Source organism: Trifolium pratense, linkage group LG7, assembly GCF_020283565.1.
Source record: "Trifolium pratense cultivar HEN17-A07 linkage group LG7, ARS_RC_1.1, whole genome shotgun sequence".
NCBI classification, from domain to species: Eukaryota; Viridiplantae; Streptophyta; class Magnoliopsida; order Fabales; family Fabaceae; genus Trifolium; species Trifolium pratense.
The window spans coordinates 37,780,750-37,800,710 of NC_060065.1; the positions used below are offsets into that span (position 1 = coordinate 37,780,750).

Genomic DNA, 19,961 nt, shown 5'->3' on the forward strand with positions numbered 1-19,961 from the left:
GAGTCTGACGGTTACTCCACCTGCTCCAACACAATTGACATTTGAGGCTTAGTAACTTCCCTGTGATTTCATGGTGGAAATGGAGGGAGAGATGCCGGAGCTGATCTAATTCCATTATCTACCTGTCATGCACAGCTTTCTGGAAATGAAATGAAGCCTCTCATTCCGAACAGAGCGGTGGTATGTCAACAAACTCAATATTATATTAGTTCAGGTAAAATTGACATTGCATTTTCCTTCTATCAAGCAATTATTCAGCTCATTTGCTTAAAATATCTTGATGGAAAAAGTCTATTATGGTTTTATATAGTTAAAAATCTCCAAGCGTTGGGTTCATCAGTTATTGATTCTCTAACTGCTTAGCTGTCTGTCGATTGCTAGTCATAAGAGTTAGTTAGAGAAGCTTCCACATCAGCAGACTGAGTAGTGTTTCTCTCAAGACACAAGAGTTAGTTAGAGAAGCTGCCACATCAAGCTTAAACTGATTTGTAACCCTGTCAAGTTAGTTATCAGTTAGTGCAGGATTAGCAAGTATATAAACAATTTTACTTTGAGTGGTAAGATCATCCGAAGATCGAAGGAAACAAAAATCATCGATAGCTGGAAGTTCAATCCAAGTGGTAAGATCTGCTCAAATAAAACATAATAAGCAAGATCACAAGAAGCAATCACTTAATCAACAAGGTCTTTTATGACTCCCTCCGTCCCAAAATAAATGACCTAATTTTGACTTAGTGTATTATTCATAAGATCTACTTTGACCATATTTTACTATTAATATGTAGATGCAAATATTAGCATATGAGATCTTGTTTTTTAATAATAAATAACTAAAGATATTAATGATCAAAGTTGTGCATTGACAAACAGGTCATTTATTTTGGGACAGATGGATTATTTTCTATTGGTGTTAGTATGAAACTCACATACTCTTAATTTTTCTAAGGGTCTGTGTTCAATTCTCTGTCTTGTCAGCTTGAGTGAAATAAATTTCTTAAAGACCAAGATAAGTGTGTGAATACTAAATTATCTGTGTATTCATTCATGGTTATGGCATAGGTATTTGAGATAGATAGAGATATATTAGAGATATAATTAGCTAGCCTAATCAGTTTTTATTAGAAAGGCTTTTTATAATTATAAAAAAATCTAAAAAGCTTGTATTTGGCTGCCAAATTGTTAATAACATGAAAAAGCTTTTATAATTAGTATAATTATAATTATTGCTAGATATTACCTACGAATTAGATACAGACCCGGCCGTAACTAAATTCCAGATTTCTTGTAGTGATCTTGTTTTTTTTTTCACCTAGTATCGGCCCACCGGACTGCCTAGTCTGCTTCAAGAAAGTTGTAGTGATCTTAGTTAAGGCAACATTTTAACTTCTTCTTTGTAATAGCTATAGGCAACTGTATTAATACGTTTTCACATTAGGCGATGTCTGTGAGTTCACTTCCTGCGAGATGGCTCCATTTTCACATTAAAAGACATTAATTACTGTGTCTCTTTTGTATATCTTGATGGTGCACTTTGTGTAATTAGCTTGCCAATCTCTATACAGAGATTGTTCAATATAAAAACAATGTTCTTCCCTTGAATTGGATAGCCATTTGGAGGTTGCATGTGTACTTCCTCAGTTAACAGCCGTGAAGCAACATATTGTTGCTGCAGAGCCACAAATGATATACCGGTTCTACTTCCGGTCTGGCAGAGCAACATTAGTGTGATTAGGGCCATATACCGGTTCTACTTCTGGTCTGGCAGAGCAACATTAGTGTGATTAGAGCCATTCTCTTGGCGCAACGCCAGAAGTTGAAATCGTTCCCTGCAAACTATGAGACTTCTTAGAATTGAGTTTTTAGGTCTAACTCATCTTTACAAAACCTGCTTTTAAGCTGAGGATTGTCTCTACTTTATAAACACATATCCAGGTCATCTCGCAATCGATGTGTGACTTCTTTAACAAGACTCAAAGGAGAAAAGTCATCAAACAAGAAAAACCCAGAAGAAAAAAAAGCTCAAACTCAAACTTCTGATACCATGTTCAACTTATAAAAATTTATAATCTGTAATGTGATTGTAAAACATAGCAAGAGAGCAATGTAATGTGAGAGAAAATGATGATAGATGAAATTGAAATTTGATTAGAAATTGAAATTGAAAATGATGAGAGATGAAATTGAAAATGGTGACAAATATAATACAAGCTCTTTCAAGTTGAATTTCTTCTAAAAGCATTATCAAGTAATAAATCTCTTTTAGTGATGCCGTCGAATCTTTTCCACCTCTTTGATTGTTTTAGTGAAGCGGCCTCGTCTAAGAAGGCGAGAAATGGATTTAGGGTGGTGTGGCATTCGGTTCTTTGGTCAATTTGGAATGCGCGAAATAACAAATTTTTTAATAGTGTGCTGAAGGACCCTTTGGAGATTGGAGATTGTTGAGGAAGTGAAAGTTCTTTCTTGAAAATGGAGTATGGATAGATTGAAAATTACGGATCCAGATTAACTAAAGTCATTTTTTCCCTAAAGTTACTGCAATCACTTAATCTACACATTTAGATTAATCGTACGTTCTATATTATTTCTCCCAAAATAAAGAAACCAAATCCCTAGTAAACCACTGAAACGGCGACCGATGAAGAATTTGAGTGAGGGAAAGTTCAACAACAGTGGAGGAGGCGACACTGATTGTAAACGTGGCTGTGAGCCGCTGATTGCGAGCTTGAAATTTGTTTCAATAGGTGATTTTGCTTGGGGTGTGTGCCATCTGCGCTTCTTTCATTTTAGGCAGGGGGTGGTGTTTCTTTAGAGCTGCTGCATTTTGTTGCTTTTTTATTGTTTTTGGGTCTGGTTGTGTTAGTTCTTTTTGAACTTATGCATAGGCGCTTCTGTTTGTATTGTTTCTCTGTTTCCCATCCTTGGCTCTTCTTGTGCCTTGGTTTTTGTTAGCATTTCAAAAAGTGTAAAACATTTCTTTAAAAAATATCCCAATTTCTATTGAGCAAATTATTCTGGCTTAAAAGTAAAATTTCAATTTCTGAGAATTGAATTTCAATATAGAGAATTAGAATTTGAAACAATTTGAAACTAGAATGATTGAATGTGTCCATGTGTTGGTGTTGCGTCAATTAGACACACCTTCAATCTAAAGTGTCTGTGCAACATAGGCTAGAACCTATTTCTAATGATCTTACTGCTTCTATTTGTGCTCTCACTTCCCTTTATCATGCTTTTAGATAACTTTGGCATTTCTACCACTTAAATAATATCAAGTTCAAATGCATAAAAAGTAAACTAAGAAAAATGTAAGGAGTAATACAGTGGTTTAACATATAAACAACAGATTACAACAAACAAACATGTTTATTTTGGAGAGGGCACATTAACAATCAAACTTATCAACCACGTTACAACGGACCCAATGACCCAAAAAACAAGGAAAAATACAAAGAGTCCAGCCAAAATAGTAAGGAGAGGAGGTCCCTGCGAAGCATTCTTAGATTCCTTAACATTGGATCCTTCATCATCTGATTTTCCACCTCTAGAATTGGGGTTTGTAGCAGAAACAGTCAATAGCTTTTTATTGATTTGCAATTTTCTAGAGCCTATGCATCTGAATGATACAGTCAAAAGCGTAAGATACAGTTTCATGCAGAGTTACAACAGATAAGCTAAACTAATTGTGATTATACAAATATTACAACAATTAGTATAATGTGGACACACATGCATGGCTGCTCAATTAACGAACATGTTTTTGTTTGGATGGAAAAGAGAATTCTTAAATTGAGATTATGTATCATACTCTTAGAATTGAGAGTTTAACCTAATTCAAACCTACAAAACCGGCTTGTGAGGTGAGGATTATCTCTACTTTATACACATCCCTCGTGCTCAGCGTATGGGCTTGGTGCGCGGATATAAATAAAGGATGACCCGATCGGAAACCATCTTAGAATTTAGAATTTGGCCTCTACTTTATAAACATATATCCAGGCAATCTCACAACCGATGTGAGACTTCTTAACACATAATTTTATAGACTAAATTGCTTGTCGAGACTACTGATGTGATCAAGATTTTCAGTTTCGGGATTATTTTGAAAGTTGGTCAATTTAATTATTGACAAAATTGTCCAACAATACCTTTTTAGGACTAAAATGGATTCACTCTTCAGAAATTTTTACTCCCCCCTTTCCATCTAATCATAGAGAATTCTTTTGAGACTGACTATCTAATTTGGTTCCTGAAATTGTACGAAAGTATCAACCTAATAATTCACATTATGACTATTCTAAAATAATAATCCTTAGAACTGCAAAATATTAATCAGATTCATCATTATCAGTATATCATAATAATCTGTAAAACTCATAGAAAAATCTACAGAAAATACAGAAATTGAGAAGGAAAGGAAATGTATGAACCTGGAGGTGGATGATGATGTGAGAGAGAATTTGAGAGTGGAAATTGAGAGGATTTGAGGTTTTGAAGAAAACCCTAATTTGAGGTGTGGGTGTAATCTGGCAGGTGAGAGTGAGGAGATTCCAACAAGAGATGCCATATCACTCTCTCTCTGTCACTCAGCTTTCCACAGCAAATTAGGACCTATTTATTTATTTATTTATGTTCCAATACATAGGAAAGGCAAAAGATAACATTTTTGTAAGATGATGAAATGAAAAATAAAAAAGGACAAGATAATGGGATGTTTGGTTTTGGTATTCACAAAGAAGCAAATAAAGTAAAAACAAATTAAAAAAAATCACCAAATCAACTTTTTATTTAATTTTTTTTAATAGAAGTTTAAATTTTCTTTTTTTTGAACCAAGAAGTTTAAATTTTCTTAATCATTGATTAAAATATTATTAAATATTTCATCTGTTTCAAATTATAAGGCAAAAAAAATCATATTTCTTAAGAAAAACAAAAATATAATAATTTTGAGTATATTTTTTGTATTTTCCTTGAAATTAGTTGTATGGGAAGATATAAAAATAATTTTTATTGATTACTAGTTATAGAGAAAATTGAGAGAAAGAGTAAATTAAATGTAGTTTAGATTTTATTTTATGAGAATAAGCAAAAAAAATCTTAAAAATGATTATGTTTGGTGCGCAGGATGAAGAGACATGATATGATAAAACTATCCTATCATGCTTAAATCTTATATTTGGTGTATCAATAGGAAATGATAAATTAAATCTATTACTAATTCTATCCTATAGGAAATGATAAATTAAATCTTATGTTTGGTGCATCACGTTGAAGCTGAAAGTGGTTCAAAATGGCATTGGTGGTCACGATAGTGTATATTGTTGTGATGTATGTTGTGGTGATCGGTGGTTTTATAGGTGTTGTTTTAGCTTGAGTTGGATGGGCAGATTGAGGGTTTTGGTGTAAGGGTGCGCCATGCGTATCGGTGGTTTTAGGTGTTGTTTTAGCTTATTTTTTTGTAATGTAATAATATGTATTTGTTTTAGGCAATGTGTTTGTCTTGCGCTTAGTTACGATATTAATAAAATTTAGCCGTTCAAAATTTTTTTTTAGTGAAAGTCTAACTACAAGTGAGAAGTGACATAGTTATTTTTTTATAGAAAATATTTAGCGTGGGGGAATTGTGCCTCAATCCAAAGCAAAGAAGACCATACGGTTCTTAGAGCACTTACAAAATAATTATATTTACCTTCTTCCAAAAGCACTATTAGTGGGGCACCTATAATAATTATTATATATACAGTAGAAACTACTTAAATTAATAATGTCAGGACCGGATAAATTTATTAATTTAGAGAGTTATTAATTTATCGATAAATTAATAATTATTAATTTAAACAGTTTTAAAGTAATTATACCGTACAAACCAAATAAAAAGACAAATTAGTCTATGTCTCTTAGAATTTACATACCAAATAAAAAGGCAAATTAGTCTATGCCTCTTAGAATTACGTTGCAGCGAACCTTGAGACTCAACGTAAATTAGTAACTACTGTGTTCATATGCATTGGAAATCAATAATGACTTTTGAAGTATAGTAAATGTAAACAAGAGGAACAAATGTGTTCAATGTATTCTTAAACTATTGAATCATATTTCAATAGAGTGTAATATATATTTTTTCAGTTTCTATGAATTATTAATTTATGATTTTCCTGGGACCGAAAATTATAAAGGGATCTTTCGAAAAATTATTATCTTATTTTATCGAATTTTTCAATTTTTAACATTGGTCCAAGTCGGGACCACACAAATTTATTATTTTAGAGAGTTTATTAATTTACCGAGTATTAATTTAAAGAGTTTCTACTGTACCTCAATGTGTTAAAGACCATGGTAGATGATCGTCACAATTTCAAAGAGAAAAGAGAAATGATATTTATACAATTTTTAGGACATCTCTCTCATACACTCATTGTGCTTTTACTTTTTCTCATCCTCTTTCACTTTATTGTTTTTGTTGCAAAAATTATCACTAAATGGATGTCAAAATATCATTGAGAAAAATGGTGATATAGGCTCCGTCTTGGAAAGACATATAAGCTAGCTTATAGTTTATAACTGATAAGCTAAAAACTCTATTTGGCAACAATTTTTCAAAAAGAGCTTATAGCTTATCATTTTTTCTTTCAATATTACTCTATCATCTTGAAAAAGATTCATATTAATTAAATATATTTTTTATGTCATTTCATACTTATAAGCTAGTTCAATCGCAAATTTTATCAACACTATAAATTCAATCAACTAACTTAGTTACTATAAGCTAAAATTTAGCTCATATGTTATTCGCTATAAGCTAGCATATATGCTATCCGCTATTTTTTAGCAAACGGAGCCGTAAACTCTACTCCAAATTGATACAAACCTTTTAATTTGTCTCATTGGAATGTGTACAAAACATACACATTGCATTTGCATTAGCAAAGATTACCATTCAAAAACTAATCGGACCAACCATCGAACTAGTGAAGAGTGAAGACACTACTAAAGATTTATCGAACCAATTGTAAATAAATAATGTTTTTTAATCTTAATAGTATATATTAACCCATATTAAATAAAATATAAAATGCCAGAATATACATAACTACTTACTACTAAAAATTACACTTAGCAAGAACCGATTGTAATTAAAATTGAACCAGGGTCAAATCAATGAGCTTTTTATTCATAACAATGCTAAATTTTAATAACAAATCACAAACTTAACATGTTATTGATAACTATATAATTTTATCAAAGGGTTCAATCTTATTTAGAAAGAATACAGAGGAACTACCCCCAAAACAATATTACCTTTATTCTGATGCTACCTTGGGACCTAATTTATGCTGTGTAGAAAATGAGGAAAGACAGCTATGAGGGTGATAATCCACCCTTTTCCTAAATACCAAAATCTTCTCAATCAGAACATGCTGACAAAACAACCAAGAAAAATAAGGGAGAGGGATTGTGGGTAACAAATATTTCTTGTTGAAATTGCACCAAAATTTTAAAGTTAACAAACACCCTACAATACCAAGAGTGTACTGGCACTTTCCATTTTAGGATGATGCGCCGACCAATTTCTCGAGTTTCTCCAAAGTGACACTTTTTGGTCTCTCAAGTGGCATTCCAAGAGCCCGGTCCCATATCAACTGAAATCCAATGACAGGGAGATGTTTGTTAATTCAAGCCAACATATAGAGTAATGTTGTCATAACCAAAAAAAAGAGTAATGTTGTCATGTTGACATGTAAATAATGAGGCATGACAAACCTGAGGGCCAACTCCAATACTCCTCGCGACACCAAAGAGAACGGTATAATAGCTGTCCATAATATTAACAGATCATCAGATTCACCCTAAAAACTAATTGCAAATTGAAAACTATCTCAAGTTTTTTAAAAAAAAAATCAAGAAAGAGTTATAATCTCATACTTTTCCTCAGTTAGACCATAGTAGTTCAGTAGTACTCCACTGTGAGCATCAACATTAGGCCATGGATTTTTAACCTATAAAATAGTAAGTGAGCAAATGAGTATTGAGAACAACTCGTGTAAGATCCATCAAAACTTGATGCAGGAATATATGAGAAATGTGGTAAAGCTTCAAAGAGTAGAATATGCAAAAAAGAACAAATAAAAATAGAAAGCAAACAGAACCAAACTAGTATGTGAAAGACTGGACCCAAATTCATGTAATTCTGAACCACCCTCGAAAGAAAACAAAAAGTTAAGCCATAAAAACGGTAAACAATTACAAAGACCAAGACAACTCTTCCTCTTTCGAGTTTTCATAAAAATTTGTCATTTCTTTTCCACCAAAATACTTCACATATATGAAAACACCGTAATTTCTGGAGGTGATATCATTGAATTAAAATCTCCTCAGCAACTCCACAAAGAACTACAAGTTCTTAATCTAATATTCAACCACTATCATACCATCTTTTTTGTGTTGTGTTTCATACAATACTGATTGTCCGTGCTAAACCCTTATAGTCGGTATTCATAAAATATGGACATAAGGCAGTGTACACTCATTTAAGCAAAAACCACTACGAACCTTAGCAGGACAAAATTGGCCAAAAATAATAATATATGAATGTTCATTGAAAAATAAAAACATGACATTACCTTTCCTAACTTGGTCAGAATGGGAGGCACAACCTCTTTAATTTTTGACACCTGAAAGGATCCGAAGTCGCATTAGATCAGGAAGAAATTTACCAGAAGCAAAACTTGTGCCATCAGAAAGCATTCCAAAGTAAACAAAATCTAAAATCAGTAAATATACCAGCTGGAAAAGTGGATCATTAGGCAAATGCTTCAATGCAAACTCTCTTTGGCAAGTGTATCTTGGGTCTGTATTGCGCAAAACTCCATGTCCATATCCAGGCACAACCTACAAATCCAAAAATACCAAAAATCTATTGTCATGTTGTCAACAGAGGCTTCTCAATAGAAGAATTTGGAACGAAACAGAGGTATTCTTTTTTCTTTTTACACAACAGTGGTGTTCTTATAAAAATAATCTTTTGGTATAAAAATGTATATTTTATGACATGAAAAACCATACGAAACATAAAATATATTACTCTTGTCTCCTACTTGTACAATAATAATCAAGTTTTTTCCCATTAGATCAAGTCAGCTACACGGATCACCCAAACTATTCAAAGCTTTGTCATTCATTGGTCAAAAGATAGACTATTTCTCTAAATCCTTTTTACTATACTTTTCTTTGATCACCCTCTACCTCTAATTATTGGACTCTCCTCCATCGCATCAGCCCTCTCACTTCTACTTGTAATTTCGTAATTAAAAAAAAAAAAAATTTGATTTATTTGGAAAGCCATAATTTTGCTAAATTATTTTTGGAAACTTTCCCTTGGGAAGGCTTGTATCATAAACACATAGTTTGAGGGCGTGCATTTCTATGTTCATATAAATAAAACAAGGAGAACTGAAGAACCCTAATGCCTTTCAGCCAAAAAGTCCTTCTGGTAAAACAGTAAAGAAGATTTGAACATAACAAATTGGATACAGCAGCATGATTTGCTCAATCGATTTTTTTGAATCTTTTTAATAAGTCTTATCATCTGCTCTACCCTACTGAATTGCTTCACTTCAAATATAAGAAGGTTAAGCAAAACAAAAGAATTATAACATATTAACAATATGTAACATGTACTTAATTGATCTCAAGGAAACAAAAGCTAAAAAGGAAAAAGATGGCAACAAAAGCTTCAAAGATTCATTATAGTTTACATTACCTGGCCACTGTTCAATGTTTTATAAATGTAGTCGCTCAATTGTTCTGTACTTATGTTTGGAGTTCCAAACTCCTTAACTATGTTTCTGATCCATCGTAGAACTTCCTGTAACACATTAGACGTGAAAAAAGCTAAGTAATAATTTAGAGATCAGAGACTGAGTAGACATTATATCCAAACATGGTTAAAAGAAAACAGGTGGAAAGGGAAAAAGAAATAACAAAATAACCTGATTGGCTAACCCATGCAGTGGGCCAGCTAAACCATTCAAAGCAGCTGCAAATGCAAGATAAGGATCTGATAGTGAACTAGCAACCTGGAGGGAACACATAATACAATACAAATATTAAATTAAACTACAATAATAACAACTTAAGTCTTTTCCCATTAGGTAAGATATACATGAATCAAACGACACCATAATATTCTCTCGTTAATCATGTCCAATGATAAACTAATAATAGGCATTTACTAAAGCACAAGTCATCTATATTAAATATTTGAATGTTCTATAAATAATTCACTATTCAGAATGGCAAGATGATGGAAAAAGTGTTTAAGATAAGTAGCTTACTAGGTGAGCTGTGTGAGAACTAACGTTGCCACCTTCATGATCACTGTACATGAAATTTAACCAAGACAAAAAAAAAAAAAAGTCAAACAACAAATACAAGGGTCACTATCTCACTGCTAATGAAAAGAAAACCATACAGCTCATCATAAGTATAAGAGGTGTCGTCCCTATGAATGGAACACAAACCTATGGATAGAAATATACAGCCTCATAAACTCCAACGTTTCCGGATCATCAAATCCTAACATGTGAGCATAGTTTGCACCATAATCCAAAGAATCGTCCAATGGTATGATTTTTCCATCCTTGTATATCCTTTAAAATAGGGAAAGAAATTCATTCAAGATGTAAAAAGGATGATAGAAATCTGACAAACACTTCTAATTGGTACCATTACCATCCTAAAATATATCCCGCTGGTCTGTTTATGGATATAAAATCCCACCCCATTAATGTTAAATATTTAATCTTGATGAGAAAGATATGCTTTACATACCGTCGATAAATATAGGCAGCAATTCCAGGCAAACGAGCAATTAAATTCAAGCTATCCTCATAAGTTGGCTCCCAATACCTATACCCAAGCAGCAAACATGCTACAGTAGCGTATATGGTGAAAATAACCAAAAAAAAATTACAATCTTACTTTGACTTATGTATCCCCCTCTCGTATGCCTTCGTAAACTCGCTCTCCACCTGAAAATGAAAAAAAAAATTGATTGAGAATCAGGCTGTTATTACAAGCATATTAATACTATTGATAATGTAAATGTTAGGCAGTGAATTTATTTAGTTTACTGTGATCCTTAGTTAAAGGTGTTGCAAAACTAAAGGTGTTTTCTTCTTCCTTTCCCTCTTCAAAAAAAGGTAGAAGTATAATTTAGATGGACATGGAGAGTAATAGTATGAAGATAAAAATAAAATATACAAAGGAAAGGATAACATGAGGAGAAACCATTGTACTATTAATTACAAAAACACACTAATTTGATTCTTTGGTCTCTGCAACTCAGTTAATTCTCTTTCTTCATTTGGTGAATTCATGTGCATTAAAGATGGAGTGGGGGATGCTGATTCAATCTTTCGTATATATAATAATAATAATAATAATAATAATAATAATAATAATAATAAGTCAATAACTACAGAATACTGACATCAAGCAACTAGACCACAGAAACTACACGCATAGGATCAAACCAAAATGCTCTGATTATCCATGAGAGAATAATAATGTTATGTTCCAATCCTATATTCTATAATATTAAATTAATTAAACTCTTGCGTGAGTTTGGGTGACGGGGTAAAGCAAGCGGTCTACGTTTCATTGAAGATCATCAAAACACAGGTGTTTCCTGAGATTGGACAGATAGGCACATTAGATGTGCCTATTGAAGCATTTTCAAAGTCAATTGAATGCTCCAATTTTCTACTTTTCTGAGCTAAAATTTGAACCACTATCTATCACGCTCTGATTATTTTACTACTTAATAAGTCTCTCCATTTGTTAATATTATTATAAGTTTATGGGCATGGAAGTCTACAACATAAAACATGAAGCAACAAACGCTATATTTTCTTAAGAAACAGGACAGCTTAATATCACACACATGAGTTTCCATGAATGATTATGGTTGTTAAAATAGCTGAATTATAAAAGAATTTATGCAAAAGGAAGACCGTAAAAATCAGAGGTTCAATAAAGAATCTGCTACTCAACCTGAAGGGCCATTACACCAGTACTAAATTGTGTCATTGGATGAGCAGAAACAGGCAGTGCATCAATTGCCTTGTAAGCATACTCTGCAAATAAAGAATGAATTCAGAATCATGTACATCATAAACAAGATAGAAAAAATTATCATGTTAAAATCTTCTACAGACATGAGGCTTGAGCAAGAGCAAGGAGAACGTTGGCAACACACACAAAATGATTGAAGCATGTCCATAACCTTTAATTAACTCTTTTAAGTAAAAAGAACTTAGAAACCAGTGAGCATATCCTCAAACAAACACCATACACATCAAAAGAACAATTGACATGATAGCCGTAATGTAATGCCTATATAGTTCTTTCACAACAATGATTATAAAAGAACACAACCTGCCATGAGAGACTCCCAGTTTCATATCATATACCTAGTCCTTAAGCATATTATCATGCACTGTCTATTTTGGGTCAATTCACTTATGACTATTAAACTTATGATTGACAAGCACTATATATATATATATATATATATATATATATATATATATATATATATATATATATATATATATATATCCACGATATTCAACTTGGACACTTTCTGTTATACTACAATGAACAGTCATTACTCCAAGATACCAAACTATGATTTGAAAAGAAAATGAACCTGGGATTTTTGCACGACTTCGCAATTCCTGAGCTAATGAATCTACTTGCTCTTTACTTGGTATCTGTGACATAATGTAGGAATTGAGGATTATATGACAAAACCCAAGAGCATGTACCAAAACACCTTCATCTATAATAAATTCAGTTTGATTATACCTTTCCGGTCAATAGAAGCCACAGTATGGCCTCGGGCAAAGGCTCCCCGCCAGGAAAAGCACCTGGAAGTGCTTTCTGGCAGTCAGGAATTGTCATTCCCCTAAAGCGAATTCCCTGAAATACAAATGTCCCAACTTCAGATCCAATTAGTGAACATTAAAAAACAAATCCTACATCTGAGGTTCTATCAACTAATCAATAGTCATTAGCACATCATAATAATTCACTTATATTAGTAGTTCACAAATATATTAAGAGCAAAGCCTGAGTCAACTGAGATATTTACCTCATCTGGGTCAACAGCTGAGCCTAGCCACACTAAAGCTGTCATTCCTCTCATTCCACCAAGTACCTTTTAATTAGAGAAGTGCACTTCCAAAAATAAGTTACATACATAAAAAGCTTATGGACAAGAGAGTGGACATCATTTAATACTGCTAGGAAATTGAAACTCTAGCTAAGAAACATGTAATATAAATACCATATCAGCTGTGATTTTTCCCAATTCAACACTTCCATGGTCTTTCTTCAATTTCTTAACACGTTCCTGCAACCAGATTTTGTGCATAGATTAAAACAAAGTATATAGGTACATAATTCTGAAACAAGTTGATTAAAGATTTACAAGTTCAAACAAGAGAAAAAAACCATCACATAGAATTACAAATCAGAAGAAAAAACATTTATCAGATCTCTCAGACTCACAATACATGAAGACCTGCACGAATTACTACAACTAAACATTATATTGGAAGTTGAGCACAGCACAAGAAACAATTGACTCACATAGTCTTCGACCCAATACAACCAAACAATTAAAATACTCAAACTTGATGTCCATGAATACAACAGTGAAGCCCAATCGTCATGTATCATAGATCATAACTCAGTATGCAATTGAAGGAAAACAAACATGAAATTGACATTAAACCCAGTGAAAGCAGCATAGATTATGTATGCATTAAGTCATCCAACACAAAAAGTATGTCAATGAAGCACATACACTCCTCAGATTAGGCGTGTCCCGTGTGTCATTTACGATTATATTTAATTATGTCATTTTCTTAAATTCTTATCGGTGTCAACATGTAAGGTGTTTTGGGTCCGTGTTTCATAGCTTCTATCAAAACTTAAAATTGCAGACAAACCTGATATTCTGGAACTAGCTCCTTCATCTCAGAATAAAGATCCTGCAAAACAATGAAAAATAACCACAGTGAGCAAAAGTCAAAATAGACAAATTACAAGCAAATTTCATATACATTAATTTAAAATCTCCTCCAAAGTTCAATCAACACAAGCTAAATTACACAGTCTACAATTTCAAACTACACCATAATAACAATAACAATAACATCCTCAGAAAACTCATAGCACCTAATAATACCCACTTTAGAGAGAGAGAGAGAGAGAGAGAGAGAGATAGATAGAGAGAGAGTACAGTGTTACTGGAGCTTGGAGTTTGGAGCCATCTAACTGAATTAGCGAGACTAGGTTGTTGACCCTGCCATGGAAAAAATCATCACCAACGCATTCAAATGGATCAAAAAATTACAAAAAACAATCAAACAGAAAATAAATAAATTACTACCAAAAAAAAAAGAGAAAAATATATTCAGATTAGAATTTGAAGATTAATTTTTTCACTTACTACACGAGATCGAAGTTTGGAAAGCGCAGCAACGCTTCGAAAGAACGCCATTTAGATCAATCAACGAAACAACCTGCATCAGTTCATTACCATTAGCAATGAAAAATCAGAAGAAGAAAAAAATCGTGAATTTAAAGAATTAAAAAAATAAATACAAGATGAGAGATCGTTGATGGTAGTTAGAGAAAAAGAATCGAAACAGTGAAGGTGAGATTGAAATTGAGATGAAGAACGAAGATTGAAAAATTAGTTATTAGGGTTTGAAACGCAGAGAAGAGGAGAGGAGAGAGAAGAAGCGTACAGGTTGAAAAGTAGAATTGATTAATTGCGGATCCAAAATAATTGGGAATTGAATTGGTCTTTTATATTGAGAAGAGAAAGAACAATGGCGAGAGAGAAAATGTAATTAACGTAATGTCGTGCTGATTATTCGTGATTAGTAGAGTACAGAGATACCGGATTATAAATAGGTGCTGGGTTATTTCATTTTCATTTTTGTTTAGACCGTGAAACGAAGACTTTTTTTTGTTTTTTTTTTTTTGGTAGAACTTTTATTTGTTTTTTTCATGGTAGGGACTTGACTAATTTCTTTTTAGGGTTTTCTCTAACATGTACCGATTTTTATTTTTTTCTAAAGAACATGTACCGGTGTTTAATATAATAAAACTTTCACTCTATAAATACATTAATATTATAATGTATCTAAAAAATAAATGTATGCTTATATTAAGGACTAGAATGAGTACTAATTAAAAATAATAATATTTCTTTTTTGTACAAAAATAATAAAAAAAATTTATACCTTTTTTCCTGTCAAATTACTTTAGTTGAATCTAGAGATATTTAAAAAGAATTTTTTTTAGATAGTCGAAATGACAAGTTATTAAAAACTTACACACACAAAATGAAGGGAACAAGATTCGAACTTGTCATGACATTCGATATTTTTTCCGTTGATTTAAGATTTGTCGACAAAAATATTCATTTCTTGGTATATGGAAATATGGTATCAATCCCTAGTAATAAATTTAAAATTATCTACTTGTTCAAACTCTATTTTTACTCTCCACAAGTGAATGATGATTTGACTATTTTTAAATGATCCGGCAGGTTATTGTCAAAATAGGGACTATAATATTAGCTTTATGAATAGAGACTATAAATAGTTTTTTTTTTTGACTAAAAAGATAACGATATTCATTCATTCCAATAATTGATATAGTACATCAGATGCAAATACAAATTCAACATCGCTAAAAACAAAAAGGATGAATCTGCGAACAAACTCACAGCATCCGTGTTAATAGCATACAACGGCAAAATGCCTACAAATAATAATATGATAAAAGTAAAGTCACCGAAATATCCATGCTTCCGGATCTGCAACGTTGATGCCCAAATCATTGATTGAATCTGCAATTGATTGAAGATGATCTTTCAAATATGAACTAAACGAACACCGTAACAAGACGGAGAATTCAACAACGTCGTACCAAGACGACGATCAACACAAACGCCGCACTCAGACGACGATATCACACAAATAAAAAAGAAAAACAACTAAAAAACTTAATCTATGTGAAAAATCACTTATTTAGATTGAAAACAACAAGAAAAAAGGTGAAGAGGGGTGATTTTAGGCCAAATATGACCTAAAATCACCCCTAACTAGTAGAGGAAGAAGAAACTCAGAGAAAAAGAAAATAGGGCCGGCTGGGAAAGATTGAGAAAAAGAAGGATTTATTTCTGTGAGACTATAAATAGTTTTAAAATGATAAAATAGGAGATTAAAAATGGAACTACGTCGGAAAAAAAAAATAGTTTGTACTATTTTATTTGAAAAGGTGGTCATCAAAAAGGGTTCCAAAATTCATGGCAATACTAGAAGGTTAGTTAGGTGAGCAAAGCTGAACATTATGGAGTTTGGACTTGTCTAAAAAGGTTGGCTCCTCCTACCACAAAAACACACGTGATGAGATACTAAAATAGAAAAATACCATAACTTTTTCTAATAGTAAATCGGTATTATAATTTTGTGTTATATATGTTTTGGTCTTTAGGAATATACTAATTAATTTTAAGTTTAGCCTTTAAAATTGGAAAATGTTAGACAATGCCTCGAGAACACAGGTTAAGAATGCAAAAATAGTAATTTAACATTGAAGTTTGTGCAGTCAACTCCTCAAAAGTTTAAAAAGTATTCTTCTCTTTTCAAAATTTTATTTTTTTGGTTTCCTTAACCGGTGTCCCGGGGCACCGGTTAGCATACCCTTTTGTTTTTAGTGTTTAGGGACCAATTTATGTTTATTTTAATGTTAAGATTTTTTTATGTTTAAAATGTATTTATATTATGTCTATCATGTTAAACACATATGCAAGTTTATATATGTTCAAAAACTGTATAAAAAAAAAAAAATGTTTATTATAGGAACTACGCACAAAACGGAAACTTGTTGACACTAGTTGGTATTGTTGGAGTCGGGCTCGATTTAATAATCGTAGAATTAAGTTTCAAGCGGCGTTGAATCATATATAACCAGTGTCACCACAACAGACAATTGCATTGGTGTCATGGGCTCGGTTTCCATACATGAATTTAATTATTATCATTGTGTTGATCTTGCCAAAAAGATGACTTTAATTATTATCTCTCATATTTTTAGAGAAGGAAACTAATGGTCATCCTAACATTGGCCTGCTTATTTTAAGCTTCTAATGGTGGAATATTATACCCTCTAGTATTTGTAATGTTTTTTATAGAAAAATAATTGTCTTATTAAATATAGATTTTGCTGTTTTTTTTTTTTTTGACTCTTTTTCTCTTCACCTGATTTTTTCCATTGAATTTTACGTGTAAAGTTTTAATGAGACAATTGTATTTTGAGGAGTGCTAGCAACACACTTTTTAACAAACACACTCTAACACACTCTCTTCTATTGGTTAAAATTTATATGGGTCCCATAAAAATTATATGGGTCCACATTTTTTTATGGGACCCATGTGAATTTCAACCAATAAAAGAGAGTGTGTTGGAGTGTGTTTGTTAAAGAGTGTGTTGCTAGCATTATTATTGTATTTTATTAGCTCCTATATGGGTTTTTGTCCCCAAGTTTTGTAATTCTCTTTAGAGCATCCACAATGGAGCACTCAAACTTTGAATACTTAAATGGGTCTCACATGGACACATCATTATTTATTTGATGGACATATTATCTCTTTTATAATAGAGGTGTGTTATTTGAACAACAATTTTGGAACAACTTTTGGGACAACTTTCTTTTCCCGTATTCTTATTGGACAATAACAATAGAGAGAGAAAAATGAAGAGAATGAATAAGAATGTAATGTAAGTATGAGAGATAAAGTTGTCAAAAGATATTCAGAAATTGTTGAACAAATATCATTTCTCTTTATAATATGTGTGTGATGACTCACTTTTTAAGTTAAATGAAGGGTCTCAACATAGTTGAGATATCTTTGTTTAATTTATTTGAGTTGTCACATTTTACTTAAAGAAAATATTTGTTTTTATTTTTAGAGACTAAAATTAAATTTCATTATATTTTTATGGATGAAAAACATACTTAACCTTATAATCTTTTAAGTTTTTATGGAAATGAAGGGGATTATTGGAATTATAAAATCTGACAATTTAATAATTTAAATTTGTAAATTTACTTGAGTTGATCTAGCGGTGTTGGCTGAAATTCTTGGAGTATGTTTCTCTTAAGGTTTTATGTTCAATTATCTCCGGTGCCAATTTTGGTGGGTTAGTCCCTACACAACAGAAAACTCTGACTTTAAATGAGACCCCGCAAGTGATCGGTGGATTGCTCCCCTCAAATTTGTTGGTCCTAGGGCCGGATACCAAATTTTTTTTAAATAATTTAAATTCGCAAAATAATAGTTTATCTACTAATTTTTTAAGAAAAGACATCTAATTTAGGTGTTGTCTAATATACAAGGTTAATTTTTTATTTTTTTATCATTGGAACAATAAATATTACTATTAGATCAAATATATGTCACATCATATTTTATCTGATCTAATGGTAAAACTTATTGATCAAATGGTAAAAATAAGCTTTATGGTGAAAGTGTTAAGAAATAAAACTGTTAGTTGGTTCAGTTGTGATTGACGTTGAACTTGGTAGAGAGGATCACAATTCGATCCCCCACAGCTACGATCGGTAGGGAGCTGGAACTACTTGATGCCAGAACTGACTTCCGAATCAGATTAAACTGATGGTGAAAAAAATGCAAATGAAAGAAAAGCTTAAGAAATTTTGTACTGAAATGAATAAAATTGTTCAAAATTGAAAGTTTATTTTTTAGATTCATTGTAAAGTTAATGTATTTAGACTATTATTTTACAATAAATCTAAAAAATAAATATTTTCTCATATAGAAAACCGGAGGGAGTACTATTTTATTTACGTCCTTTTTCTCCCCGCAAGAGATTCTTTTGCACTGTTTACTCATTATGTTTTCATCATATTCTTGCACATGGTCTTTTATCATCATTCATCAAAGTCTTCGTGCTTTATTCTTCCTTACTCTCTCCCTATGTCAGAAAAATTCTTGCTTGAAAATTAGAACCAAAGTTGGTCATTCTTTTAACATTGATGCGCTGCGCTGGTATCCGATACCTATATTGACTATTAGGTGGCAAGCAATTTGTGTTTCATGAACTTGGATCGGTCTACGGGGTTTAATCATGATGTATTTGTTTCATGGATACAAAAAATATTCCTAGGATTAGTTTTCCTTGGAATATAAGTATGGGAACATTTTTCCAAGGAAAATGTAAGAAAAGTGTTTGGATGGTACATTAAATTCCCGGGAATAACTAAAATGTGTTTGGCTTATAAAAATCGATTCTTTGAAATAATTGTTTAAATACCTAAAATGCCCCTATTATTTCTTTACTATATATTTAAAAAAATTATAATTGATAATTTATATTTTTAGTGACAAATTTTTTTACAAATTAAACTTATAAATATGCAAAAGTAAAATAAGGAGGATGATAATTTATATTTTTCATTAAATGTTTTTTTTTTTGAATTATTTATACTTTTAGACTGCTTTTATTTGAATTCATTGATTTTAACTCTGCATATTAATAAAATGTTTGTTTTTTCTAATTAATTAATAAAACTTTATGTAACAAAAAATAAAAATAAACGTGCACACAGGGTAGTTTTTTTTTATTTCCTTTCTTACAAATAATGTGTACATGAAGTCATGTAATGGAGTTAGTGGGCTTGGTGGGGATAGCAAAGTCTTTTGCACACAAAAAATTATTACCATTTACATGGGAATAAAAGTTCCCACCATTATCACTTGGGAATAAAACTCCCCTCTTCATGGGAAAAAAACTCTCCCGGGTATAATTTGTTCCAAGGAATAAATTTGTATTCCTTTAGGGTGTGTTTGTTT

General features: G+C 31.9%; 2 protein-coding genes across 2 annotated transcripts; both read right to left on the reverse strand.

Annotated features, from left to right (window-relative positions):
• Positions 1 to 3,306: 3,306 nt before the first annotated feature.
• On the reverse strand, positions 3,307 to 4,666 carry LOC123897830. Its single transcript, XM_045948617.1, has 2 exons — positions 4,428 to 4,666; positions 3,307 to 3,613 (listed from the first exon to the last, which is right to left on the reverse strand). The coding sequence occupies exons 1-2, from the start codon at positions 4,562 to 4,564 to the stop codon at positions 3,364 to 3,366; spliced, it is 387 nt and encodes a 128-aa protein (XP_045804573.1). The 5' UTR covers positions 4,565 to 4,666; the 3' UTR covers positions 3,307 to 3,363.
• A 2,481-nt stretch (positions 4,667 to 7,147) lies between these two features.
• LOC123899964 (citrate synthase, mitochondrial) lies at positions 7,148 to 15,097 on the reverse strand. Its single transcript, XM_045951239.1, has 20 exons — positions 14,820 to 15,097; positions 14,519 to 14,591; positions 14,309 to 14,371; positions 14,016 to 14,057; positions 13,349 to 13,414; positions 13,154 to 13,219; positions 12,868 to 12,981; positions 12,710 to 12,773; positions 12,052 to 12,134; positions 10,978 to 11,027; positions 10,828 to 10,905; positions 10,518 to 10,646; positions 10,332 to 10,374; positions 9,987 to 10,073; positions 9,758 to 9,862; positions 8,779 to 8,886; positions 8,619 to 8,669; positions 7,921 to 7,994; positions 7,759 to 7,810; positions 7,148 to 7,637 (listed from the first exon to the last, which is right to left on the reverse strand). Exons 2-20 carry the CDS (start codon positions 14,567 to 14,569, stop codon positions 7,545 to 7,547), a joined length of 1,419 nt encoding a protein of 472 aa, XP_045807195.1. The 5' UTR covers positions 14,570 to 14,591; positions 14,820 to 15,097; the 3' UTR covers positions 7,148 to 7,544.
• Positions 15,098 to 19,961: the final 4,864 nt, after the last annotated feature.

Coding starts and splice junctions, on each gene's coding strand:
- LOC123897830 (XM_045948617.1), bottom strand. CDS start 4,564: ATGGCATCTCTTGTTGGAATCTCCTCACTCTCACCTGCCAGATTACAC. Junction 3,614..4,427: donor ACATCATCATCCACCTCCAG/GTTCATACATTT, acceptor TGTATCATTCAG/ATGCATAGGCTCTAGAAAAT.
- LOC123899964 (XM_045951239.1), bottom strand. CDS start 14,569: ATGGCGTTCTTTCGAAGCGTTGCTGCGCTTTCCAAACTTCGATCTCGT. Junction 10,375..10,517: donor CTGTATATTTCTATCCATAG/GTTTGTGTTCCA, acceptor TTTCATGTACAG/TGATCATGAAGGTGGCAACG. Junction 10,074..10,331: donor GTTCTCACACAGCTCACCTA/GTAAGCTACTTA, acceptor TGTTCCCTCCAG/GTTGCTAGTTCACTATCAGA.